The sequence below is a fragment of the Aptenodytes patagonicus genome, chromosome 2 (genome assembly GCF_965638725.1).
Source record: "Aptenodytes patagonicus chromosome 2, bAptPat1.pri.cur, whole genome shotgun sequence".
NCBI classification, from domain to species: Eukaryota; Metazoa; Chordata; class Aves; order Sphenisciformes; family Spheniscidae; genus Aptenodytes; species Aptenodytes patagonicus.
Genome location: NC_134950.1, coordinates 154302460 through 154330383, shown reverse-complemented (window position 1 = coordinate 154330383; position 27924 = coordinate 154302460). Strand labels below are relative to the sequence as shown.

The window sequence follows — 27924 nt, the reverse complement described above, 5'->3', positions numbered from 1 at the left end:
GACAGGAAAGAAAACTCTCTCTCCGTTTCCGGCTGTTCTCTGTTCCTCTGCTATGAGGACTCTGAACTCCTTCAGGAACCACTAGAAGCAAAGCAAGCCAACACCTCATGACAGAAGCTCCCACCACTACTTTGATAAAACTAGGAAGTCATGATTTAAAATATTCCGTTCAGTCTCTAATAGCAATAGGATTTTGAATCTTAGAACTGTATTACAGTCGATAACAGTGGCCATTGACAGTATTCTTAATTGCCAATTAAAAAAAAAACATGCAAAAGAAACATATTCACAAGAGTTAAGTTATATTTTGGAATTTAAGTTTCACACGTTATAATCAAATTTCATGAAAATAGCCTACACAGCCCACAATCCAGCAAAAGATTTCATGCTGTGTACGTTAATGCTCTCCATTTGTTATTTTAAACAATCCAGTAAGATCATGGCATGAAGCAAACATACATTTTCAGACTCTCAAACATAAATGTAGCAAAACACTATTTTCTTCACAATAAGAAACAACTGAGCACACCTGGCTTAACTGAACTTTTTTTGCACAAAGTTCTACTATGTATCTTAGCCAGTCATTCTGCTCCATACATTTAAGTAGAAAGAAACCACCTTTTCCCTTTTTTACCAAGGGTTGCATCTTGCAATTTTTACTCCTAAATAATATATATATAATCTCCCTTACAGCATTCCCAAAGCTACCCTGCTTATTGGACCTCTTTGTTTTCTTTCCTGTACACCAATATCACCTCGTTTATGCATTTAAAAAGACCTACAAGGATCATCTATGCTCTCAGTCTGTTCATCCTCAAGCATGAGAACCCTCAAATCTTTGTACTTCCCTTTTTTCTTCAATGGAAACACTTTTCCACATCTACAAGGCCCTTCATAGTTCTATTCCCTGTAAACAGCATTAGCTTTAAGTCCCTATTTGTTACTGTTAAGGAACTTCACACTTGAGTTGGTCTCGTAAGACCCCCTAATCCCTTCAAACTCCACGCTTCCCTATAGCAGCTGACCTATAAATAGGAGATGCACTGAGGGGGGTAAATGTTCATTATGTTTTAAACACTCGCATACAGAGACAATGTCCCCATGCACAAGGACCTGAAAGCAAGAACAAAGTTACTGCAGTTTTTTGGTATGCTGGATGTACAAGTACTCTTTGGAAACCAGGGATGTGACAAAAACTTGAAGTACCCTACCGTGTTTAGCCCAAGGTAAACTTGGAAGTCTCTCTCCAGAGAAACGATCGTCTCTGTATGTAGTCTCTTTCCACAGAAACCATGCAGTAAGCAACTTTGAAAAAAGCTTTGTTTGCACTGTATCAGTATGGAGGGCTTACCCATAACACACGTTTTAAAACCTTAATTGAAAGCAATTGAATTTCTTACCATGGATTACAGTTCTACAAACACAAAAGATTCTGCCATGAGTATTACAAAAATAAGCTGTAACAACAAATACCTCTATACAGGTACCAAAGGTATTCACAGGGGGATGTTCTACTATTTTTGAGTTATTAATTTTCAATCAATTTAATTATAGCTCTTACATTTTATACATGTACGATTAAATCTTTACATGAATTTAGACAGTTGTCTTTACCACAAAAAAAGTGAACCAGTCATGACTAAATGAGTCCCAAGTATCACCATGCTATACCAGTGAATCTTCCTGTTTCACTTCAGAGCAAAAATCACCAAGAGATATATAGGAGTGACTTTTTAAACATTGACTTGAAAGGGAGAGATTAGGTTAATTTGGCTTTATGTTCAGTAGTAATACTCCAGATTTTTGTTCTGTTCTGTTTTCAAAGGGATGAGAGAAAAAGAGATTGTTTGTTTGGGACTTTAATACAGTTTGGAGAAACAAATACTGGAGATTTTTCAATGAGGTTTGTTTTGTTAAGTTCAGCTAGATCATAGGAAGGCAGTAACACCTTTGTAGAAGTTCCAAATCAAGCACCACTGATTTTACAATAATGAAATGCACAGCAATTACAAACAAGAAAACACAACTTTTTTTCCCTTCAGAAGAGTGTAAAAAGAAAAAAAAAACAAGCCAGAAAACTACAGTAGCAAAGCCAATTAATACTATTCAGTCATATTAGGACTTCAATTAAAAAATTTCAGAATTTTTAAATTTTTTTTTCTTTTTTCCACTGTATGTCTGTAACTGCAAAACTAAGGGAATACTTTATCAATAACAGTACCTCAGTGTAATTCAATAGACAGAGAATGTGATAAATTATTAATTATGTCTTTTGCATATTAGCAATTGCAAAGTCCATAATACCACAGCATTTCACCTATATTCTAACACCTACCTTCAATTCATACTGACAGAAAGATTCAGTAAATCAAAGACAAAGTTGGTATTGTCCTGCTCACATCTGCTCAGCTTTGGTTTACTACATACAACACACAGGATTTAACCCAGCTTTTGTTGTTTTGAATGTATTTTAAAAAGCTGAAACTGGGGCCAAACTAACCTTACTAGCAACACACACACAAAAAAAAATCACTTCTTATTTCCATTAAATAGTACAAATGTTCATCTTTTAAAATTAGTAATTTCCCTCAGACTGTTGAAGACTACTTCCTTCTCCCACTCTATTAACATATGATGTGCAAAGGACCCACTTTCAGATCAGAATAAAGGAAGTTTTCCACTGCGTTGAAACAGCTTGGGGAAGGAGAAGGTACAGTGGGATAGTGTTCCCTCTACTTACAAAGCCACAAATAATTCATTTTCCTTCATCATTACTGTATACAACCATGCTTCAGGTCATTCCCCAACTATTAAATCCAGCTGGACTCAGTGAGAACTTCAGAATGTCCTTCCTATCTTAAAAACAATCCCAACACACAAATAAGCAAATACGCTCCCCATATAGAGCCTCATCTTCCAGATGTTTTCATATATGCATAACTCCACTAAATGTAGCTCCACAGAAGCAGAAATAATTACTGACTGTAGCAAAACTAAGCAGAATTGCAAGAGTATGCAGGACAAGTATCTTTGGACAAGTGAACAGGAAATCAGAGAGGACACCTCTGTGTCCTGAAAAGTAGCACAGAATAGCAGCCTACTGGCCTTGCACATGCATTTAATTCTGAGATTACTATACTTTCAAGTATGATCAGATATAATGAAAAATCAGTGTACTAACAAAAGATGCCTGTTTTTACAATCCTTCTACACAGTAATATCACATTACCAGTGGTCTACAGAGCCTCTGTATTAATCCAAAGAAGGAAAACAAATAGGAATTGTAAGAACACTCGGGTACCATAAACATATTTGTGGTGTGGAACTAGTATTTCCTAAAAGGTACTTACAGATATTTTCTTTATTTTACTTTAACTATTGTAACAAGTAACAATAGGGGAGCAGTAAATATATCTGTACATCACAAGTTGTTAACTTTATATAGAACAAAGAAGCGCTGATTTAAAGCTCTAAGTTCTCTACTTGAATAATTCACTTTATAACTTGATACAGAGACCAAATACAGTACTTACAAAACAGAAAACTCGCTTCCAAATTCAGCCAGTAACCGGGGTTCTCTAAACTGCAACTGTTACCATTTTTTATTAAAAGGAAAATCCTACTCTTTCCTTTTTCTAGGAAATGGGGATAGAAAATAACATCAGTTAAAAAACACTGGGGATATTACTACTGTCTGTAATGTCCTGTAAAAACACAGGAGGCTGACTTGACTGTGAACATTCTTCTCTAAGCTCCTGCCAAGAAAGGCTCTGGTACCTTTGCTACCTTTGATTATCATTTTCTGATTGTTAAGAGTTCTACACAGCAGCTAAATATGAAGCTTTTTTTCATTTCTTTTGAGGTTTAGTCTATGAAGCATGTAACTACACAGTATAGCACCACAATACACAAAGTTATTTAAAAAAAAGTCTCCAAAACAGCTAATATTTATTGTTAGTGAAAAATCCAGAATACTTTTTCATGTTACCAAATGTTGCAGTATGTCTGAAGTGAGACATACCAGTTTAAAAAAAAAAAAAAAAAAAAAGACATTTATTTAATCTTTGTGGTTATAAGAAAAACTACCATACCTGTAAAAATAAGAAAATTAATAGGTATTACAATGTCTAAGTGATTGCTTCCAATGAAACTTGCACTTTGGTTTCACTGCAGTCTTCCAAGCATGGTACAAGGCACATTTAGTGTAACACTCTCATCACCTGAGTGATAATGGCTAAATTTTAATATTTATGAGAAATTTGTAATTGCTTAAATAAAGGTTAATTAAAGATAACTCACCACCATCCCTCTCTCTAACTCTGTGAGTATGCACACTTTTTGCTTTACTGTGCCCTGTGTTGTCACCGTATTTGTTTTCAGGGCTATCAGAGCGCCGCAACATTTTATTTGGTGGCGAAGGATCTGTGGTGTCTCGCATCTTGTCATGACGGTGATCACCACCACCGGGGTGACTCTTGGATGAGTACTTAAGAGCCTGTAACAGATCACAAGAAAATAGGCATTTACATTAGATACGAAGTTACAGAACTGATGTTAAAATGTTATTTCTAAATTTTAGATCTCTTTCCAAAACACTTTAAAAAGTTAATTAATTTTCATTTCCTATTTAAACAATCAGCATTAGTCTCTCTAATTTTAATTACCTACATTAAAGCAACAAGTTCTGTAATTAAAACTCAAACCATTTTCTCCCACTATTACACCCAACATAACACTTGCTGTTAAGAAAAACCTAATTTCTCTATCTTTTCACTGATGGACTACACACTTTCAGCAGTAAACGGGCCACAGTACTTCAGCACTTCTGGGAGAAGCACAAGTCTCCACTTGGCATTAAGAATATAAACAGAAAGTTACAATGAATCAGTGTAAACTTTGAATATGTCCTCCATACTGTAGTCAAGGCCACTCAGTTTCACCGCTACCTTGAACTTCTGCAAGGTTTTTTCACTACTAGCCACCCCGTAGCAGAAGTAATAAAAAACCCTAGAATTCGGGGGGGGGGGCAGGGGGGGGCAAAACATGTAACGTGACTATTCATTCTGAAGTATTTACCAAAAATTACATGTTCTGCCTCACTTTGACCTGCTTGATTTTGCAGTGTGAGCTTCTGAGTGGCAAATGTTTACATTTACATGAACTGTCACTGACAGCTGCCTTGGACTGTCAGATTACACTTCACAGTGATACAAATACACAGAAATGTAATAAAACAGTTCAATTCTGTGCCCTAAGGAGAGCAATATCACAATATATGGCATTCCCCAGATTCACACCCCGAGAACTGGTTTTTTCAGCAGACACAGCAGAGGAATACAGTATCCACCTTACAGAAATTGAGATTATTGTCAGCAACTTAAGAATTTGATGGTTTCTGAACATGCCTAGCAGCTGGCAACTGCAGAAATTAAGCCTTACTGGCAACCCCAGTTATTCAGGGTCTAAAACCATGCCCTGCTCAGGTTACAGTCCACAACAGCAGTTTGGGGGAGAAGAAAGGACTTGTGGAGGGGGGTGGGGGAAGAACAAGATGCCTTTTGTTTTTAAAAGGAAAACACTCACCTCCCCCTGGATCTCCACTCCACCGCAAGTGACCCCGGCTCGCTCTCCCGCCCCTCGTACCGTACCCTCCCCGACTCCTAGGCCCAAGCCCTACACGGGTCGCACTAGGCCTCTCCTCCTCGCCCCAACCCCACAGGCCTCAGAAGAGCGCCGGAGCCCCGTTCCTTCCGCGCGCGGCCGCCGCCGCCCCACTCTCCGCTCCCCCCGGGCCCGAAACGGCGCCGAGGGACGGGACCGAAGCGTCTGTTGCACCGCGGCCTGCGACGGCGGCCGAAGCCTCCGCTGGAGTAGCTCCCCCCCCCCCTTCTCCTCCCCTGCTCCTCCTCCTGGGCCTAGCGGCCGGCGCTTGAGGTACCTGGTAGGGCTGCGAGTCCCCCCTGCGGTCGTGACAGCTAAAGAGAAAGCGAGAGAAAGAGAGAGACGTTAGCGAACAACCGTTACCGGCCGCCGGGGAAGGGGGCCCAAACATGGCGGAGGGGAGGGGGAGACCCCGCGGGGCCAGGGGCCAGAGGAGGAGGAAGGGATTTACCCATCACTGAGTCTCTGCTGTTTCCTCGCATACATTACCATCAATGCCCGGCCTGTGTGTGTGAGTGTGAGGGGACCAGGAGGGGACGGCCGCGGCCGGGCCACAGGCGCCGAGGGGGGAGGAGGGGGAGGCAGCGCTCCGCCTCGCCGCCGACCGGGGGCAGGGAGGGGGGAAGGGAGGGAGGGGGCGGCTCAGGCAGCTCGGCTGGGAGCAGCGCTCACGGGCCCATCTCCTCCGCGCACAGCGAGAGGGGAGACGCCAGCAACTCGGCCCCGCGCGCGCTGAGACACTCCGGGAGCACGGACTCCGCCGTCGCCGCCGCCACCACCACCGCCGCCGCTGCTGCTGCTGCTGCCGCGGCCGCCTCCTCCCCCCGCTGCGCCCGCCGCCACCGCCGCCGCCGCTCCTCCAACTACATCCGGGAAACTCGGGCGACGCCGCGCTCGGTTAACGTCGGCTCTTTTCGGCTCTTTCCGACACGCTCCGTCCCCTCTGTCCCCTTTGCTCTCGGGCGACTCTGCCTTCGGGAAACATCGGCTGCCTTCGCCGAGCCCAACGCCCTTCAATCTCTCCCTTCGGCAAACATCGGCTCATTCCGTAACTCTCCTCCCTCCCTCCTCCTCCCAGCGGCCGACCCGCCTCGTTCTCCTCTCCCGAACGCTACCTGTCTTCGGAAAACATCGGTTATTTCCGTAGAGATGTTTTCACGCTCCCGTCAGGGCGGCGCCGCGTTCGGAAACGCTCGGGTATTTCCGTGACCCCTCACCCGGCGACTCCGAGGCACTGCCGGTCGGAGCAGCCGTTAGCCGGGCGCGCCCGGCTGATTGGCCGAGGGGAGCCCCCGCCGGTCGGGGGCCACGCTACCGTCGCGCCTCGCTTCCCCGCGCGGGCGGGCCGGGCCGAGAGGGAGCCGGGCCACGGCGGGGCAGCCGGCTTTCTCGGTGGGAGCCGACAGGGCGGGAACGCCAGGCAGGTGGGGGCAATAGGGGGAATTGCGAGAGCAGTGGCGGGGCGGGGGGAGCGGCGCCCGGCCGCGAGATAGGAAAGGGAAGGTCTCCTCTTACCTACCCCCTCCTCCCCTTCCGCCCAGGGACTTGATGTATAGGTAGGAGCCATTTTGTGTACGGCTCGTCTTCTGCAGCGCTCGGCGATGAGGCGTTGTTAAAATGTCTCTGGGGAGGCAGCGGCGGCCGCCCGGGTCGGGCCTTGCCCAGCCGCCTGGCCCCTGCGGCGGCGCCGGTTTGTTCCCGACCCGCGGTGGCGGGGCTTTGCTCTCGGCCCCTGAAGAAACGCCGCTAGGCTGCCGCAGCTCCGGCCGCTGAGGGAGCGAGGCGCTGGCGGCAGAACGGCCCGGGTGCGGTGAAACCGCCGCCGGGGGGGTGGGGGTGAGTGGGGGGCGGCGGGTGAGGGGCGCTAACGGCCGCCTCCGGCGAGCAAGCAGCTCGTCCGCGTCTCGGCACGCGCGTAAAATTGTCATCCCGGCGCCCGTGAGTAGCCAACAGCGCCAGATCGGTTTGCTTCAGGTGGCCCCGGGCTGTCTGAAGTGGATGCCTGGCGCTCAGTTTGCGAGAAAGATCCCCCTCGTCGGAGGCCGAGTGGATGCCGCTGCTGGTGGTGACTGCTGAGCCTTCTCCTGGGAGAAGGGTCATTTGGTGATACCACAGTTGAGCATTGCTATGACGGTATCATAGGAGAGGCCAGCTTTCAGTAAAGGTAGAGTGTAGATGTCGAATTTTGTCCTGCCCTCTTCCTGAAAAGGGAAGAGATGTGGCACAACTCAGAACTAGCATGTTAACCTTAAACAAAGCATCTTTCCCCGTGGCTCTGTCTGTCCTAGCGTAGCATTATTCATGATAACTCTCTTTTACACAATTTTCGTTTCTGTTTTTTGTTGTCTTGTTTTTTAGAGTGCGGAAGGCTGTTGCTGAGAGGGGACTGCAGGGAGCACTGGTAGAGCTCGGGGAGGGGAGTGGAGGATGACTCAGCAGGGAGCTGTTCTTCAGGGTTACAACAACGAGCTAGTGAAATGCATTGAAGACTTGTGTATGCAAAAAGAAGAGCTGAACAAGCAAATCCAGCAAGCAGAAGAGGAAAAAAATAAACTCCAGCATGAAATCCAAGTCCTGAGTGAACAACTGGAGTGTGTATGTGAAAACCTGGCCCAAAAGGTAGCTTCACGGAATGAGCTTGATAAAATTCTTGCTGAAACTGAAGCTGCTTACATGAAGATTTTGGATAGTTCTAGAACTTTGCTTAATGTCCTGAAGAAGGAAGTGGGAAGCTTAAAGCATACGCCAGAACTGAAAACCAATGTAACGTGAAACAGTCAAATGTTTGGACTCCACAGTGCTAAAATTCCACTAGGTGAGAAATGTGGTTAGCCACAGAACCTTAAAATGACAGTATAAGCAGAGAGGGATTTTTTTCCAACCTTTCTGTATGTTTTATTATTTTTTTTAAATGCACTAGAAAATAGATGAAATAAAGTTGCTGTTTTGCTGTTATAAAAAAATCTAATTACTTAAACACTACAAAACTGGATTGCAGATAGGTAGTTGAGGCAGATGTGAGGCTGTCAGTTTTGACATGGTGATGCCTCAAGGCTATTCTGAGGACAGGAAAAAAATTCATGTTTTCTTAGTTGGCTTCGGATGGCTACCAGTGAATTGCTGTTTGATTGAAAACTAGTGGATGCAAGTAGATCAGATACTACCTCTTTTCACTTTACAAATGCTTAGGCTTTACTGTTAGGGACCAAATATAAACCAACTATTTAGCTTCCTCTAGGAGTTTGGAGTTCTGTCTGATGCATGCACAAAGACAGCACCTGTTTACAATCATCTCTTACTTACCTGGAATAATGGAGGGATAAGATGAGAAAACATGACTAATGCAGGGCACAGAGTCGTAAACTATAAGACTATATATGGTTCATGCATCTTCTGGAGCTGTACTCAAAAGCCTTGTTTAGAAAGGAGGCACGCTATAGTGAAAGACAGCTTTTGGTGCAAGTGCATGCCTCCCACGTGCAGGGCACAGCGCTGCAGGCAGCTACATCATGTAAGCTCAGACGAACTAATCCACTTATGGATAAGGAAAAGATGACTGTATTTCAGTAGTGTCTAGAAGTCCTGAAAAAACTATTGGGGTTCAATCAAAAATACTAAGAGTTAAATACAAGGCCAAAGAAGATCTTAACTAAAAGCCAGTAATGGAACTTCTGGAAATCTTATTTTTAGTGCCCTTTAGCTCTATACTGGTCTATTAAATAATTCTAATAAGATTGTAAAGAATAGCGAACAACCTGGACTGGGGAGAAATGAATACAAATAAAAGATGAAAGTAGAAAATGAGATTAGAAGTAGTTTGCAGCTGTCAGGCATTCTTACAGATGATGCTGTAAGGTTAAAATAGAATCTAGTGTAGAGATCAGGGAGGAGGTAACAGCATGGCAGAAACCTCAATTTAATCCTGTTTTCTGTTTCCAGTAGTTACTAAACCTCTCTGTGTTTGTGTGTGTATGTGTAACAGACGCATGCGTTTTGTCCTGCTCATTCATGTGTTATAGCAGTAACTTTATTTTTAAGTTGAATCTTGTAGTCAAATCTTCATTCCATACCAGTTAACTAAACTGAAAGAAGTGCAATTGTAATCTGCTTACTTGATAACTGTGTGTGTCTCAGGTGCAAGTATAAAGGGTATGTAGATATGAATAGTTTCAGTAATAGCTCTTCACCAATAATATGAAGCAAATCTTATGTTCTTCTGGTTGCCATGCTACATCAGGGATTAGTGTGACTGAGCTAATCAACAATTCACCGGTATAGCATTTCCACTGGCTTCCCTCAAGTAATGCTGAGGTGATAAAATTAGATAATCTCAGGGGTACTGCTGCTGCTGTTGTTGTAGTACCGCAGTATTCAGGACCGCCTTGTTTATATTGAAGTGAAACACAAATATGTTGCTATTTTTTAGTAGCAAAAAAAGTGATTTATTTGACTGAATGTTTCTTGGCATTCTCTCTTCCCTTAGTCTGGTAGTAGTAGTAACTAATTTACCTCAAAATAGTAAGACTCAGGAAAAGGTATTAACTAAAGAACAAGGCCTTTTTTTAGAGTTGCATATGTAAACTGTTGCTGCTTCTTATCTGAAAGGGAACTTGAAATTGTCTATGTGAAAAAAAAAAAAGTGTATCATAGAAAGCTTATTTATAGAGAACAGTACAGTTAATTTCTTGTATCATCCATCTCAGATAATAATTACAGGTTTGTTTGCCTTAGAATAATCATATATTACAAAAAATGCCTCCTCTTGCTCTATTTAGGCTGTTAAAACTAAAGAAGTTTTAAGAGAAGCCTGTAGAGACTGTAAGTCTTTAAAGAAGTCTACTTCACGACCATTATTACATCTAAGTGTAGCTATTACAGTATCAAAACTAAAATACTGGAGATGTTTGAATTTTTTAAGTTACAAAACTAAGGGAAAATGTTACCATTGGCTAGTATTTACACACACTGGGGCCTCCCAACTTTCAAATAAGAAGTTGAAATGTTGTTAGAATTCCATTCAGTGATCCCAATCTGTAAAATTTCTGTTTAAATTCAGATTCACAAATGGAGAACAATAATATCGTATCTCTAGGGCTTGCCAATTTGTAGAATAACTCCCAAGTGTGGCAGTCATTGTGAAGTAAGTGCACCTGCAGAGTTGTTACTCAAAAATAGCTCTTACCATTATATTCTGTATTGACCCAAATGAACTTACTGTGTCCTTTTATTGAAGTGATAAGCCTTTTTCACTGCTTTTTCAGGTAGTATAAATCTTGACATCAATAGCTTTTCTTAAACAGCTTCAGTTTGTTTAGAATAGAAGACATGCAAACTAAATTAATACACAGTATTGCTAGAACAGAAATGATGATTTGCAGATTTCAGCAGCTCTGTAGGGCTAGCCTGCAACAGAAAGTTTGCCTGAAATAAGGCAGGTTATGAACTTAAAGCATCATACTTATTCCTGACTTAATTTTTATATTGATTTTATATGACTCTCTGGGTTAGATCCAGTAATTTACTTGAGTGCTTACAATCTAGGAACCTTAATGACACAAGTTCAGGTTACTAAATTGTAGTGCCTAATACAAAGTGCTGTGTTGGGTGTCTTGTAGCTTATTTGGTATGTGAGGAGACACGGTTTTTGAAACTCCTGCCTGTGCTTGATTCAAAGCTCCAGTGAAATGCATCTAGAGCACTGGTCTAATTTCCTGAATTTATGTAGCGGCACCTCCACCTGGTTTCCAAATAACAGTACATAAGTGGAGGAGAGATGATGATTCCCAGCTTTTATAGCAATACTTCTTAAATATGTACCTAGAACATACAACTCTAGTGATCAACAGTTTTTTCAAAACATTTGAGTGTGGACTCCTGCCAAGTAAACTAAGTTTATTATGTATGATAAGAGTTTGGTGGTTATCAAAGGAACTGCTTGTGGGTGGTACGTTGAAAGTAATTTTCTGTGTGGAGGTGATTATACGAACCACTGGGTGAAGTCCCATATGCAAGCAGTCACTCACAATCCATAACTGGATCTGCAGAGATGCTTACCCTTCAGTTCAGGTACCTCCCCACATGCAGTTTCTGCTAATCACCTTACAGGAATGGAGGTGAGTGGACTGGGGTGGGCCCTAATTTTTGAGGTGTAGAATAAAGAGAAAGTATGGATGTGGAGTCCTAGTTCGGGAAGACTGGAGCATGAGAGGGTGTGATAGAAAGAGAGGTGGACTTCCTCTTAATTTCTGTTTGCTCTAAGTGTGCTTGTACTGAGCTACTGCCTATGGTTCCTGCTACACAATAAATCAAATTTTAGAAATCATCAAAGGTTCACCAGAATTCTGGACTTCCCCCCCACCTCCTTTAAGTCCACTGACAAGCTACAGAGGCAATCTATGTTTTGCTTCCTGTTTCTGCCTTTTACTACTTTCTGGCCACACAAACTGGCATGCTCAGCTACACAGTGGCCAGTTCCAGCAGGAGGCTGTGGAATCAGCCTCCCGTTTGCTGGGTAAGTGTACTGCCAGGCTCACGCAGGATGCTTTGCTGTTGTTTCCTACCCTGGTAACTCTCCTATGAACAGTAATCAGTGAACTACTTGGGTTTTATAAAGAACCGTAAGTCCTGTCAGTGTAATAGATACACGCTGTGCGTATGTCAGATTGACCTTAGAGAATTTAGGCAGAGGGATGGCAATTTTTTGGCTTTTAACTTGGTAAATGCAAGAGATTTGTTTTCTCAGACTAGGAAGTCTTCAGACTAGGCATCTTCAGGCACCTGAAGAATTGTCCATTCAAACAACGAAGCAAGCTATAATCTAAACCCAGATGACTGGGTCTTGGATTGCAATTTCAGAATTAAGTATCTCAATTCCATCTAGCTCTTGCGGTACAGGTATGTCTCACTCCAAATGCATTAAGTGGATTAAGCTAAATTGGAACAAGGTCTCTTAATTCTGGAACAAGAACATTCAGAAGATTGTTAGCAAAAGGATCAAATGTCTACAGTTAATTCATCGTGGACATGAGTCCTGCACAGGAGATCAATATCTGTTACTCCTTAGATGATTTTGCTTATTAGGAGAAATATGAGTTAGAAGATGCAGCTCGTGGCAGTTGCTGAAATTATCCTTAACTTTGAGTAGATCCTGGGCTCTTGGGTTTTTATGTAAGAAGTAGATAAAACAGTTAATTTTTTTATAAGGTTTTTTCCCTCCTTTTCAGTAATGAGTGAAAAAGTATCAATAGATGTTTTAATATTGATTTGTTTGTGTGGGTTGTTTTTTTTTTTTTTAAACAGATGGATAGACAAGCTTTCCTAAAATCCGAGTGCTCATTTAGCTTTGTTTTTAATGTATGTGTGTATTTTTTAAATACAGATATAAATATCTTCTTTTTTTTCTCTGTTGGGGGAAGGACAGATTAGCCTTTGGTTTAGTTTGTGCACCGATTGCATTGTCAGTCGCTGTTGTGTTGCTGTGGGCGGGGGAGTCAGGCACTGTGGCTGCTTCTCGGATGACTGTTCTATGCCTTTTTTAAACTGGGAATGGGTTTTTTTTTGTTCTTTGCCCCTTACTGCTTTATAAATCTGTCTTTAATTTCAGTTGCCCCAGAGTAGTCCTTGATTGTTGTCTTACTCAATTGATTTTCATATGAAGTTTCGTTCAATATCTAGCTGTAAAAAACAGATGTATGCAGGTGGCACAACTTACTTGCATGTTAGCTGTTAATAAAACATGGTGGCAAGGTTCGGGCTTGCAGAAAAGGGAGCTATATATTATTTGGTCATTCATAGCTTTAGCTTATGGGATTTGTGTGAAAAGTAGTTCAGTGTTGTAGTTTGATTTTACAAAAGTATGATGTTAGAAGAAGTGGGGCTAATAAAACACTTTCATTTTGTAGTGGTTCAAAAGTAGTTTCACAAGATCTTGTGGGGTGGAACGATCTGCATTTTTTTTTTTGTCTATTTGTGCAAGACTAGACTATAGATATGCTGCAGTAACCACTACAGTAAATTACTAAATTTTAGTGCAAACTTGGATATCTTGTTTAGCAGCGGCATTGAAAGTAATGGCGTCAAATCTTTGCATTTTGATTATAGCAAGCCTATTGCTTGCTACATCATTCAAAGCTGGTAATATTTGTAAGTATGCTTAATTTGAATATCATAAATGGGAAAATGTTACTCTTGGAATAGGATTCGTCTGTGTTGGAGGAAAACGGGCACCTGTAGACAGAGATCGTGTTCAAGAAAAGGCATTTGAGAAAAGTCGTATCAGTCTCTTTCTGGAGGTGGGATTGATCGTGATTCCACCTGACTGTGATGGGAGCTTCGGTTTCGCTCACACCTCGCTTCAGGGCTTATGAAGTTATGTGGGATGACTTCTCTCTGCTTACCACCACTCGTGTTTTATAGCATATACGGACTTGGCCCTGAAGGATTTCTAACCATGTTGGGTGTTCTCATTTATTTTTAGAGGCAGACACACAGCTTCCTGCAGTGGCCAGCCTAAATCAGGAAGACGGAAGTGTTAGGTAGAGACTGTAAAACAAAGTAAGAGGCTGAACAATTTAACACTTAATTTTAAACATTTTTCAAAGTGTGATACCAAATAGACTGGTCATGGAGCATTTTAAAGTTAAATCTTCATAGGTGTTATTCTTTGAACTTCATACGCATAGGTTCTCATGCTCCAGTGAGAGCTCTTGTAATGAGCTTGAGGTTTTCCATTGATACGTGGTATATGGGAACACTTTTAAAAAATTATTTCCATCTTAGTCCATGACAGATCTGTAACTTACATTTTTTTCTTTAAACCACTTCATATAGTTGAATAGTTGAACGTGGTAAAAAAATAGCAAATTTCTTTCCTAAATGCTTTCAAATCTCCCTATCTGTATTCAGAATTAGATCAAATTATTATTTGTAGTATTCTCTTTTTGTTGTTACATGGTTATTAACAAGTTGATACAACTTAGAGACCCATTCTGATCAGGCATGTGTCTCAGTTCCAGAGACAAAATACTTCTTGTATTCTGCAAGCTTTAATTTTTTTTAAAGCCTCTTTTTCCTTATACAGTAAGAACACTTTGAGTTGAAAATCAGCATGACAGACTCCTGTGATGCATTTTTTTAATATAGTTGGTATTCAGGGCTGAATAATATTCTGTCAGATGTTTGAAAACAAAAAAACGAGCAGTGATTCTTCATATGCTTATGCCGTTGTTCAGTAACAGAAATCCTGCTGGAGATTTCTGCTGCTTGCTGTCCACTAGTAAGTGGGATTACTTGCTGTAATTGATGAACCCAAGGTACTTTTCATTAAATATTGGTCCGTCCTCAAGAACTGTTGCTAGCATGAAGGGAATAGATACTTCATCCCGGGGGGGCATGGGGCAAAGAGGAGCTGCCTTTTTAGTAGAGACCACCCACCTGTGGAAAGAGAGGAGCATCTTTGTTAGCCTGGCTCATGGTAAAGGGTTGTGAGATGATTCAAACCAAGTGGTTATAATGGTCATGGTTTACTGTTGCAAGGTCCACTGAAGCAAGCTGAAAAAAAGAAAACCCAGTCCATGCTGTCAGTCACAAGGAATGGGATACCTGATCACAGTCGGGGTTAGCTTTAAATGCAGGAGCTCAGGTACAGCTGGAAGCAGTGTAACTGCTGCAGTACTGGGCTCAGCAAGGGTTAATTTGCCCTGCCAAAAAGCAATTGACCATGTGGACACACAAAATCTTGTGCACTCAGGAGTCACTGGACTTGCTAGAAAAGTGTAACCTGTTTCTGTTCTTGAAACTCAGGGAATTCTGTCTTTTAGTGACATGCAACATTAGATGTGACTCCATGAGAAGGATATTTGTTTAAAATCCTGTTCCCTTTAGGGACTTTTCTCTGAAGGCTAAAGTGTTCTTGCTTTAGATTGAAGTTGTTCCAGTTAAAAAACCTGTGGCCAAGGGGAAACATACAGATGCCCAAGTTCCACTGAAGCCTGCAAGCCTGTAAGTGGTTTGTATTCACTGTGTGAACACCACAACTTCCTGGTCAAATGCTGTCTAATCCTTGGGTCGAATTGCGAGTTTTGTGGCTCCCCTTAGTAGTTTAAATGATTTGCAACAAGTGTTGCTTGTTCAATTTGGAATGTACTTTCAGTTTTTTGTTTGTTTGTTTTTTAATGAAGTGTTCATTGAGGCCTTCAGTGGCACTCTGCCATACACATTCATGTTGTGCATGTGAATATATGGGTTTTCTTTGGGAATGTCAGAAGGAAACTACCTGTACAGCAGCAATTTAAGTGAAACAAGATTTGGGTTTATGCTATGCTGTTTTTATTTTAAAAAGTGTTTACAAATGCCAAGTATATACATATATATGTATTTATATAGGATATATAAACAAGTGCTTCCAATGAACAGATCACAAAGTACCTTACAGAGAATGTTAATATCTTTATCCCCCTTGATAGACAGTGACACTCGATAGTAATCTGCCCCAAATCAGGGACAGATTTGGGAATAGAGGCTTTGCTTTTTCAGCCTCAACTGAATGCTCTGACTTGGATTGCTTCCCAGGGATTCATGTCCTGTTTGGCGTTTGACATAAACCCAACTGGATTATGCATTTTCAATGTGTGTGTTGGGGGAAGGTAAAGAAATAACTCAGTAGATGCATACTTTCTGCTATTACTCACTTCACATTGCATGCAGCATCATGATGATGTTTAAAAGTATTACTCACTTCTCCATGGATACACCCTTCATGACGAAGTATCCCAGCTCCGGAGCAGCTATTCTTACCTTCCAGACCTGCTCTCTTCAAGCCCCTACTCACACGTATTTGGGAGCTGACTGTAGGAGACAGGTCACAGGAATAGAAAGAACTTTTAATGATAGTTGCTAATTAATTACCGTTCAGAAGCCTAACCTTGTTCAGATAGCTTGTCTTTACAGACCCTGCTGTTTTTTCTCATTTTCATTTCCACCTCTTCCTGCTGCAACAGCTTTTGTTGCCCCTATTTCCTCGCCCCTTGCTTACCATGCTTTTAGTTATCCCAAGCTGCTGACCAGAAACATGCTACTCTTCTGTCATGGGGTGGGTTGGAGATACTTTCAGTATCTTCATATTGTCCAGACGTGTTCTGGCACACTTGGAAAAATTGTTTGCAAAGATAAACAGATTTCATTCAGTTTGATAGTACCGCAAAAGCTATGATTGGACGGAGTAAAAATATTATATGGTAGAGAAAAAAAAGACACCTGATCTAGGAGGAGTTTCATCCTATGAAAAACACATCCTAAAAAGACTTTCAGGTTGAAGTGATGGATGGATGGAATGTGACGTTCCTGATATGCTGTGGAGATTAAAGAACAGAAGTTTATTATGTTTGTCAATGAGAATATCCTTGTCCCAGCAAATGCAGACTTTGTTTATAGTCTTCTGCAAATAAAGAAGGTCTATATGAGATGCTGTAATTTAATTAGTATTAAGGCTATGTGCAGAGTGACTTCAGTTTGTTCCAGAAATGATTGCACTGTGTTTGAGAAAAGAATATAACTTGAAATTAAAAAGAGGAAAAAGGAATGTAATGCTGGAGCTTGCAGATCAATGATCTCATTGAGGAAACCATTATAGGTCAGCTATGTAGTTCTTCAAAGCTCTGAATATGACCTATATTGCAAAATAATAAACACGTGCTAAGATAGAGTGGAGTATGCTCACAGTAAGGCTACTTGTAAAAGGTTATGTCAAGACATCATATGTATTCAGCAATTTTCTTTGTAATCCTGCTCTATTTTACAAACTAATATATTGCCCAGTAAGGTGCACTAGAGAGAAACATTCCAGATGCCTTCATCTGTGGAGAGGCAATTAAAAGTCTGCATGCTGTGAAATCTCTGGGTACCAACGGTGTCTGCACAGACTTTTATAACGTTTTAAGGAACAATTGTTTTTCCTGCTGTCTGGGGTGACTGAATGCAAAAATAGTTTTTGAAAGAGGACGGTAGCTCAGTTATTTTCACACTGGCTAAAATCCTGCTGGTTTGCATAAAGGTTTCTATTTGTATTTACTGATAGCAAAGTCTTAGTGACAAACTGGCTCCTCCAGACCAGACAAATTCTATTTTCTTTTATTAGCACGCATAATTTCATCTCTGACAAAGAAAGGGCAAACTTCTGATAATGTAGTGAAAGAACGTGGGGCAGAGCAGTGTCTGGTACTGGCCTCCATCAAAGAGGAGGAAAAGCACAAAAGGACAAAATTGCTGGCCTTGGTCTGAATTGAGCAGGGTTGCTTGCAAAAGTAGCAAGTGAGAGGACTCCCCCCCCCCCCCCTTTTTTTTTCTTTTTTTTATATTCGCTCCCTCCTACATCATTACTGGGCGGAGTAGGGAAAGAATTTTCTTTCTCTTTAAAGGTATAAATAATAATAAATGGGATAATTTGCTCCAAGAAAAGCCAATTCCACATGGGAGACAGCTAAAGCTGCCCCATGGGAGCTCTATTTTTTTCCTTCAGAAAAAAAATTTCATCATGCAAATTCTAAAAGCCAGCAGCCATTGAAGGAGAAGGAGAAACAACAAAATGAAGTGTTTGCTTGCTATTGCGGACCAATTATTCTTCCAGTAGCTGCACTCCTGTGTGCAGTTTCTTGGTTGCAAGTACTGCCTGTCCAAAACATGGATATTTTGGTCTCAGACCTGTTCAGTTTAAAATACATTTTTTATTTTAGATGAGCTTAATAAATGAGTGCACATATTGGTGCTTAATATAGGTATTAAATTTGTTCATAACTGTTAGTTAAAAGTCCTTTTCACTGGTTTAGTATGCCATGTATTATTACACTGATGTAGCTAGAGTGAAGCTTGGTTCTCAGACATTAAGATGACCCTTTTAACTTAGATTGTGCTGATATATATTTTATAGTTTCAGGTGTTGGTGACATCAGCAGCAACCAAACACAACAAGGTGTAACTTGACTTCTGTGGACTTAAATTAAATCTTCTCATATTGCCTTGCATGAACATTTTTGTTTTAAATAACTTCTGCATTTGGTTGTTTGACGGGAAAGCACAGCCAAATGTTTTAAAGAGATATCAAAAATAATTTGTTTTGGCTAACAGTACATTTCCTGGATAATCTCATCCAGGAGAGATTTTACATGCGGTACCTGTTCAGAGCCTGGACCTTCAGCATTTCCCAAGCCAGTCATTCCCACCGCACATGAACAAGCCAGTTGGTTTTGCGAGGACCATGGGACAAGGGGCCATCTTGTGGGTGCTGGTAGAGAGCAGGTGGTTAAATAAATGAAGGCAATGCCTGCTGTACAAAAACACCCCAGGCAGGCTCACACGGAGGCAGTCAGGAGGACTTGGGAGTCTCTTCTCTGTTTCTGCTCTGCATGAAGTGTAAATAAAAGTAAGTGTGTGTGTGTGCGCGCGTATATGCTGCTCGAGCTACTTGATGCTACCTCTGCTACGCTGGGATTCTGTTACATTGGGAAGTTATGATTTAATTTGTAGTTAAATCATCTCATTAGCATGAGCAAAGCCTCTAAAACCAACCAAAGTAGTTGTGCAGTGTTACTGGATTTCAAAGTGTTGAATTTCCACTTCTGTAACTTCTATTCTAGTGTTGTGTCCTGTATGGTAGCAAAGAGGGTAACAAAACTAATTTTAAAATTCTGACATGAGTTTTAAGATAATACTAAGAATTTAATAAGTGCACAAGAGGATTTTATACCACAAGGCTTACTGAAAGTTAGTGGGTCTTGCGCTCTGCTTGCTAATGCTCTGGACTTTAAAATTCAGGATTCCTGGTGCATTTCTCAAAGGCCTAGCTCCTGAAATCAAGGCATTTTCGTTGTTTACCCCTCACCCCCGAAGTTATATTTCTGTTCCTTTTAAAGAAAAGGTTGAAAACACAAAAGCAAGTAAACATGAAAGGCTCAGAAGTAAAAGGCAAATATAAATAATTCTAGATCTTTTTCATGACTTAACAACAGTCTCACGCTTTGTGCTTGGCCTGATGTGTGTCTCTTTGAATACTGGAAGTTGGTCATGGTCAAAGTCCTATTGAAAATTTCACCCCATGTTATACTCCAATCAAAGAAGATGCAATTATGATGACTTTAAGAAAGGCACTCTTGTAATCCATGGTTGTAGATGCTGTAGCACACAATGTGCTTTCTTTACATTAATATTTAAATTCCTCTCTTACTATCTCTAGCAACTGCACCCAGCTTTCTGCAGTTGCTATGTGTTACTCAAGACGTGTCAGGGCAGCTCCTTCCAGTCCAGCCCCAACATGATCTGCAGGTGTCATGGAGCAAGGTCTGGTTTGGAGGCTGAGCTCTGGAGCTCCCAGGCCAGCAGAAGCTGGAAGCCCCACGGGATGGCAGGGGAAGGGGGAAGGCTGCTGGCTCCTGAGAGAGAGCGCATCCAGCAGCAGTACATGGCCTCTCTTCTGCCAGAAGAAATACCAGCCTGGCAGGATGCATCCCAGAATCAGGAACGTTAGAGGAACAAGCAATTTCAGGGCTGAAAGAGGGCCTAGGGGATCTCCTAACGTCACAATATATGTGTCTCATGGAAATGAATACAGGAAAGGTAAATGGGAAGATGACTGAAGAGAAGGGTTTTCTAATATTTACGGAGCTTTCTTTGGAGTCTGAAAGGCCAAAAATATGATCATAACATCTAGCTGGAGACTGAAGATGGGGATTTAGAAATGGAATCATTTATCAAACTGGAGCTAAAGATAGAAGTAAGTATGCTGTATAAAGGGCAGGATGAAGACAGTTCAGTAAAACTGACACTGAAAAAGAGGATAAGCTGCTGAGAACATCTACAGGAATTTTCCTGAGAGGAGAGCGTCACAAGTGCCAAAATTGTCTAATTTTTCAAATGTTTTTTATTAAAAATATATAAATTTAGCTTCTATAATGAAGAATAATTTATCACAATAGAAATAATTAAATCCTCAGCAAAATGAAGAAGAATTTTGATGCCATTCCACAATTATTCTCGGCAAACGCTTTTAATTTGGCCCAAACAATAGCAAGGAGGCTTTGTGCGTATCATAATATGCGATCTAGACCTGAATGATTTGTTTCAGTCATCACAGAGAGGGGACAATAAGAGGGAACATGACAAAAATATAGCAAACAATGAGTAGGGCTGCACATAATTTTGGCTGTCATATTTTTATAATAAATCTCATGGTAGTTTGTGGTTTGCTTAAAGCTTCAGATTCATGTAGTAAATAAGAATCTAAGATTTCATTACAGAAAAACAAGTTTCTAATTTTCAAGACTGCAAGAAGACTTAAACTAATACAGAGAAAGAAAAGGAACCAAATACATTTTTTTAAGAGACAAATTTGTAGAGTTTTAACTCAAAAACTAAAATCTACCTTCTTACTCTAAAAAAACCCAAAGGCATAGAGTTAAGACTTGATCCTGCTATTAGAGCTCAGGTCGGTATTTATAGTGCATTAGTTACTCAGACAGACATTGCAAAGCCTCGTATCCCATCCTTTTCTTTCCTTACCAACATTCTCTTAGAGCCTTGAAAACAACATGCCTCTGCCTTCTGTTTTGCTTGCTTTTTCCTTCAGCAGATGCTGATGAGCCCGGCGTCTGATTTCAGTTCTGATCTGGAATAATTCCAGGGGCGTGCACGAAGCCATCCCCCTTCTTCCCTCCTAACTGGGTGGTGGCGGGGAGGAGAGTCAGGACTATTGTTCTCCCTCCCTGTGTCCCTCCCGCAGCAGCAGCCAGCATTGTTCCTTTTTATTTACTTCCCTCTCTCTGTAAACCAGCAGGGCTCGCAGCAGAGGGATGCAGCTCTCCTCATTAGAATAATTAGGCTGATTTATGAGAGAACGACAGTGAAGGAGAGCTCTCCTTCTGCAGCGTTCACCACTCGAGGCTGGGCACCCAACCAGCTGCTGGCAGTGCGGTGCTGGGCCTCCATGCTAGCTCACGCTCCCACCCCCAGCTACCCAGGCAGGCTGGAGGGCCCCCAACCCTTCAACCTTTGCATCTCAGTGAAAATGTACAGATAAATGCAATAAACACTTTTTTCCTTCATGTGGTATTCTTCCCAAATGGTATGTTCCAAGGTAATACTGAAGGCCTAATTAAAATAATAAAGGAAAGGGAAAAACCCCATGTTGGACCTTTCCGTAGTATTAGCTAAGTGGAAATTTTGGCTTATAAAATGCTCCTCAAGCAGGTTCTCTGTGTCACTGGAACAGTGAGAGCTGCTACGGCTTTGGTCCTCTCCTGCACTGCGGAAGTTTTGCATTACTTTTAGGAAAGGCTTATGTATGAGGAGTTAAGAAATTTCCTTCTTCCAGGGAAAATGTTACAAGTATCCTTTGTTCATCGCATTTCCTTGGTATCTTCATGGCAAAATACAGAGTGTACCTGGGAAGTTCTACTGCACGCTGGAAGACCCATTTAAAATGCACATAGACATATTTAAAAACACATTTAAGCTTTTAAAAATGTATTATACAAGCAAACAAAAAAAAAAATCATCAGCAATTCTGCCTGTTGTGTTTCTGCCTGCCACCAGAATCAAACATCAAACGTGCAGAAGTTGCCTGCTGCTTCCACTTCCCAGTGCGATGTTTGTGGTCACCTTTATGAAAGAAACCATACCCGTCGCTTGTCTTTGCTAACAGGATGGCATTTGTAGTGCCTGACAGGCAATTAAATCATTTTGTAAATCACCTCCAAGTCTGTAAGAATATTCTTTGTCCGGGAGCAGATTGATGGTGCCAGAGTTTCAAGAGCAGTTATTCCTATTCAGTAGCCTTCCACATTGCAAACTCCATGAAAAGCCTCAATGAACCTGAGGAGCTCACCGTATAACCAAGCCAGAGAAGTGAAATCAGTAAAGGAATGAAGTATATATTACAAACTGACATTGAAAATCTTACTGCAATTGTAATTGCCTGTAACAAAATGCCTCATACCACACATAGGAAAAAGCAAGTCAGCATCCAAGATTTTCTGCCACCTTCACGTTGTCCCAAATGCTCTCAACAACATGTTCTCGGCTGGAACATTTGCCTCTGTCTTTTGCATATACGGAAAAGCAGTGCAAGACCCAGTTTCATGCATCCCATTCTCTCATGCAAAGCCTCAGTGTATTTTTTGGCTTAGCAGATTGGCAATTCTGACTGACACAAAGTTGATTCATGTGGAAATCCACCCTCTTTTGACAAAGTTGCATTCCAGAAATTGAGCAAGAACGCTCCCCTTCATTTTGTAAGGCGGGAGAGAGGTGGGGAGGGTAACCCCGAGACCTGGCCACTGCGCTTTGCAGCCAGAAGAAAAAATTTGGTGCTTATTGATACCCGATTACTTTGTGTTCACCAGGAAACAGAAAGCATCTAAAAACCTACCCAAACCACAATTTTATTGTTCAGAAGTCAGTGGTTTGATCCGTAAATATGCAACCTGATTTTTTCTGCCTCCAGACACAGTGATTTCACTGGTGGGCATACAGCATTCCCATAGGAAGAGCTCAGTATTAGTGCTGCTGTGTGCAAGGGCGATCCGTGGGGAAGAGACACAGCTATAAAATGGAGAAATGGTTAAAACGCTATGCAGTGTGCCTCTCTCCTAAACAATCATACTGTACTTGCTTTCCCTCTCTCTTCTCAAAATTGCTGCCTTGGGGAGGTAAAGAATTACCATTGCCATAAACCGTAATCAAGATCAGATGTGCAAGGGGAAAGGCCTTGCTCAAATATCAAAGGGGTCTTAAACTGCCAAAACAGAGCAAGAGAGAGAAATCCCGAGGGAATCAGAGATGTAATTTATGACTGACCTTCATTTTAACTGGGAAATGCATGCTTTTGAATGGCAATGCTCCCATGAATGCGTGTTTTGTTTTGTTTCAGCTCATTGGGAATCGGTATTGATCTAAGCTCCCAGACAATGAGCCCAGGATGAGGAATCACATATGCATTCCAGAAACATTTCTCTGCGCTGAACTCGTCTCAGCAGTGACAGTGCCCGGCTTTGTTGTCCCCTCTGCCACGGCGCTGCCTTCTGGGGCTCGCCTCTTTCTGTTTACATCACCGCTTACCTAAATAATTCCACATTTACTGCATTCTCATAACCCAGTTGTCTGGATTTGGGAGAAAAATGAGAGAACAACTCTTCAAGGGGATTTTTGCTGCCACAGGAGCAGTTGATGTCTGGATGAGCTCTCAGACATTCAAAGGCCAAGCATTACAAGAAAAAACAGACAGGTTAAATCTTTGCAGTCAAATATAAAACCACAGCATCACAGTGCCTCAGCCTCCCATGCACTGCCTTCCTTTTTACATTTCACAGGGTAACATTTGACTGGAGAGTCTCTACACTTCAGAAAGTTTAGTTTAAAATCTATTTCCAAACTTATCTTTGTAATGGACCCAAACAGCACGCTGAACTTTGGGGAAATTCAGATCCACATTTCCATCTGTATTTTATGGCTCAATTCCAGCCATAGTTTACAATAATGATGCTTAGCTGCTGTCAGCTGAAGTCAAGTGCTGCGTTCCCCTGGCTTCCCATAGGATATGCTGTATTAGAGCAAATATTCATTTCCATCATCTCAGAATTATGTTCCAAATTCTTTTAAAATTCCAATTAAACACTTTGATGAAAAAGCTTATTTTCTAAACGCTACCTTACATTTAACATGAACCGCAAGGAACGACAGTGCTTAGTGGGTACAATGAGAAGGAAAGTTTGTTGGGAAAGCCCGTAGAGTTGTCCATTCTGAAGAAACCTCTCACCAAGATGGTAGCTATTAGTAACATACGCTTCTTGTCTGATAATCAGAAAAATATAATCTGTCATAAAAGCCTGAACTCCTTCACAGTTTCCCCTCTCAGCTTCCTCTGTGAACAGCTGTCAATATGTACATGAAACTAACTTTAAAAAACCAGATAGTCACGTTTGATGTCTGATGCAAAACAAACTGACCTTTTAACCAGAGCTTTTTCAGGTAGAAAACCCTTTGGAGTTAATTGGATGGGAGTATTTAGGTTACTTTTCATCACTGCAACATGTTGTCTTGCAACACAAAATATGTCCATTTACAGTAAATAGAGAGATGTCTGCAATAAATTAAGAGTTTTGGAAACACAGATGGTATTTCTTGCACTTTCCCAAAGGGCTACATTTGCTCTAGAAAAAGCAGAGATTTTAGCCATTCTGTTATTTTTAGGAGTTCGTGCATCCCCATCATTTCTACTTCACTAAGAAGAGGTAAAATCTGATTTACAGTTTATCTGCAATCAAGCAAGGAGATTAAACAATTTATTTTGTCACTTGCAGTATGTTTCTGCTGCCTCCAGCATTTAATTTTAGAAAAGTACATTTCTAAAAGAAATGGTGAAGATTATGTACTCGAAAGGCAAGTCTTAACATTCAATAAATTTTGGATGGGAAAAAACATGCATCGGTTGTGTGACATAATAACTAACATAGTAACTACAATTTGTTCCCAGAGCCCCATCCTTCTACAGCCCCTTTTTCGGGTCGGCGGGAGCTCCTGGGGGAAGCCCGGGCTGGGCGGCTCGCCCTTGCCGCCAGGAGATGGCACGGTGCTCCCGCCGCGCTCCCGCCGCCTCCCGCCGCGCTCCCGCCGCCTCCCGCCGCCTCCCGCCGCGCTCCCGCCGCGCTCCCGCCGCCTCCCACCGCCTCCCGCCGCCTCCCGGCGGGGGTCCCGCGGCCGGGGCGAGGCGCTGCCGCCCGCTGCTTGGCGCTGCTGCCCATGTCGGTCCTGAACTTGCTTGCAAACGATCGGGCCCTCAAGCGAGAGGATTTGCACACGCTGCAGGTCGTTTCCAGCACCTTTTCTTTCTTTTTTTTTTTTGAGATTTACCATTTCAAACAACTGAGCTGGAGCTTACCCTCAGAAAGCGCTAAAGAGAGAATGGAAAATACAATGGGACCAATGTTTTTTAAAGATTTAACATATATATGAATAAGCATATGTAACATTTCATAGTGATCTTTGTTTGAGCTCATATTCACCAGTGTCTTAAACATTTTTGGAACTTTCACCCTTCATTATGTTGCAAGGGATTTATTTCAGGACACTCCAGTGAGGACAGAATTCCTGCGTCCTTTAAACAGAAAGGGGAATTGAAGCATGCAGCTTACAGTAGGGCCTGCATTCGTCCCACCTAATTAAAGGCATCTAAGTGAGAGGGCTAACTTAGAAGCCAGCTTGTCTTTGCTTCCCTCTAGAGTCGATGGATAGAACTGGCACCTCCAAAGAGGGATTCGGCACACACACAGCTGTCAAAAAAATCCATGCAGTTAACCCCACACACAGGAAAAAAAAAAGATTCAGACTTTGGGGGCAATAAAATACAACATATTGTTGGTATCTCCATAATTGTGATGCTTAACTCATTCAAACTGAACACTGCAAAGTAAAAATCACTACTCTCTCATTTATCATGTTAAAACACACACAAGATGGCTTAAAGATGTAACTTGCCAGTGACCACCTGTAAAGAAGTGAGAGAAACGCTCTTGTGGCAGCATTGTCATCGATTGACTGTCAAAACCTGCAAATGAACCCAGGGAGGAATTCAGGAATTCAGAAGCCTCTCAAGCTACAAATTCTTGCTGAAAGTAGACCAAGTTCTGCTCTCCTGAATTACACATTTCATTTAACAATGTTTATAATAAGCAAATGGTGACTTTGAGGCAAACATGAGGGCAGAGTGGCAATCTGTGCAAACTGCTCCTGCCTGGCGGAGCAGCAGCACTTCCCCCTGCTGCCCTGCAGATTCCTTTGGCGTCTGGGATTCCTCTGGCCTTTCTGATTTGACACTTTCCTTGCTGTTTCTGGGATCAGAGCAAACACATTTTAAATGTTCATCTTTTACAACTCAGTTCCTGTAGTACTGCATACGCCTTTAGGATCACTCATGGCCATATTCCTAAAGATGTTCAGCAGCTCAGCGAAATTGGTCCCTATTTCATGGGAACTTTTAAAAGTCCAGATGGATGCCTACCTGCATGTGCAGGCACCTAAAATCCTTTCACAATCCGGTCCTTGCTTCGGCCACTTGCTGCTTCATTCCTTCAGCTGATTGATGACAGTGAAAAAGCAGGATTCAAATCAGGTTTTAAATCTGCAGGCAGCCTGACTGCGGTATCTTGTGTGTATTGCTCAAAGGATGGACTTTTTCCACAGGTCCAGCATTTTTTTGCATTTGAGATTTTTCTACCTGTTACATTTTGTCTTTTCTTGTTCTGTCCATAGATAAATTTGTTATTTAGTTTGCTCTGAGCAACCTGATCTAGTTGAAGATGTCCCTGCCCACGGCAGGGGGGTTGGACTAGATGACCTTTAGAGGTCCCTTCCAACCCAAACTATTCTATGATTCTATGATTTCTCCCACTGAACAAAGAAGCAACTTGGCTAACTTAGTGTCATCCTCAGCGACACGTTCTCTGGCTTCCTCAAGGAGCTGTGTGGCATCCCCTCAAGTCCTTATCAATGTCAAGTCAGGGGATGCAATGCAGTAATCCGGGTGGATAGGAGAGAGAACAGCAGAGCTGGTCCAACAAACCAGCAGCACCTCCCACTTCCTCCCCTGATGCGGCAGCAGCTGTGAGAACAGCTGCAGGAACACAACCTACAGCTTCCAGTCAGCAAGAACAGGGACAGATCATCAGGAGGTAAATGCAATACTGATCAGGTTAAGAAATATTTTACTAGTAGAGCCTACATTGCAGGTTTGGCTACAAGCACCATTGGGAGATCCCACCAGAGGAGAGGAAATCATGGGCAAATGGCCACTGCACAGACCCAGCCAGTCTGGACTCACATGCAAGTCCAAAATGCCCAGAATATGTCAGACTTGCTGCATTTCTCTGTCCTCTGCACAGCCTCTGGCCACCGGGCTGGTGAGTTCAGTCACTTCCACGTGGTTGCTCTCAAGGCCTACTGAGGGTTTGCACATTAGCCTTCTTGCAGGTTCAGGCTTTATCCCTACAGGCAGCACAGCTCTAGGGGGAAGGGGGGGCTTTTGAGACACAGATTTTCTTCCCAAGGTAACTGGCAAGCAGTTCTACATCCTCGTCCTGTTGTCACAGACCTGTCCGGTTGTATCCCATGTGCATGGAACTGCCCCTTTACAGACTTTTACAGCTAAGCCACAAACGTCCATCTCTGCTGTATCTCTCTTGCAAAACTGAATGCATCTTCTGACGTGTTGATCAGCAACATGTG

At 42.1% G+C, this 27924-nt stretch overlaps 2 protein-coding genes across 13 annotated transcripts in view; one reads left to right on the top strand and one right to left on the bottom strand.

Moving 5' to 3' along the window:
- The window catches only part of WAC (WW domain containing adaptor with coiled-coil), a 65810-nt gene extending 58949 nt beyond the window's left edge, over positions 1-6861 (bottom strand). For 2 of the 5 annotated variants that reach the window (XM_076331761.1, XM_076331762.1), the window contains exons 1-3: positions 6113-6258; positions 5939-5975; positions 4300-4495 (exon numbers count right to left, since the gene is read on the bottom strand). In XM_076331761.1, coding sequence (XP_076187876.1) covers positions 4300-4495; positions 5939-5975; positions 6113-6153 — 274 coding nt within the window. In that variant the 5' untranslated portion in view covers positions 6154-6258. Of the gene's footprint in view, positions 1-4299; positions 4496-5938; positions 5976-6112; positions 6259-6333; positions 6457-6528; positions 6675-6776 lie in introns of those variants that run through there. The other 3 variants (XM_076331763.1, XM_076331765.1, XM_076331764.1) reach the window with 3 other exon arrangements.
- Positions 6862-6907: 46 nt separating this feature from the next.
- LOC143157157 (microtubule nucleation factor SSNA1-like) lies at positions 6908-25114 on the top strand. Of its 8 annotated transcripts, none has more exons than XM_076331773.1 (3): positions 6908-7085; positions 8020-8476; positions 23576-25114. In XM_076331773.1, the coding sequence occupies exon 2, from the start codon at positions 8089-8091 to the stop codon at positions 8431-8433; it is 345 nt and encodes a 114-aa protein (XP_076187888.1). In that variant the 5' UTR covers positions 6908-7085; positions 8020-8088; the 3' UTR covers positions 8434-8476; positions 23576-25114. The 8 variants fall into 8 exon arrangements, with proteins under 8 accessions (XP_076187888.1, XP_076187889.1, XP_076187887.1 ...); XM_076331774.1 differs by lacking the exon at positions 23576-25114 and adding an exon at positions 21278-22392; XM_076331772.1 differs by lacking the exon at positions 23576-25114 and adding an exon at positions 18584-18677.
- The last annotated feature ends 2810 nt before the right edge of the window (positions 25115-27924 follow it).

What these genes read in the sequence shown, in the direction of transcription:
- LOC143157157 (XM_076331773.1), top strand. Translation starts at nt 8,089, where the DNA reads ATGACTCAGCAGGGAGCTGTTCTTCAGGGTTACAACAACGAGCTAGTG.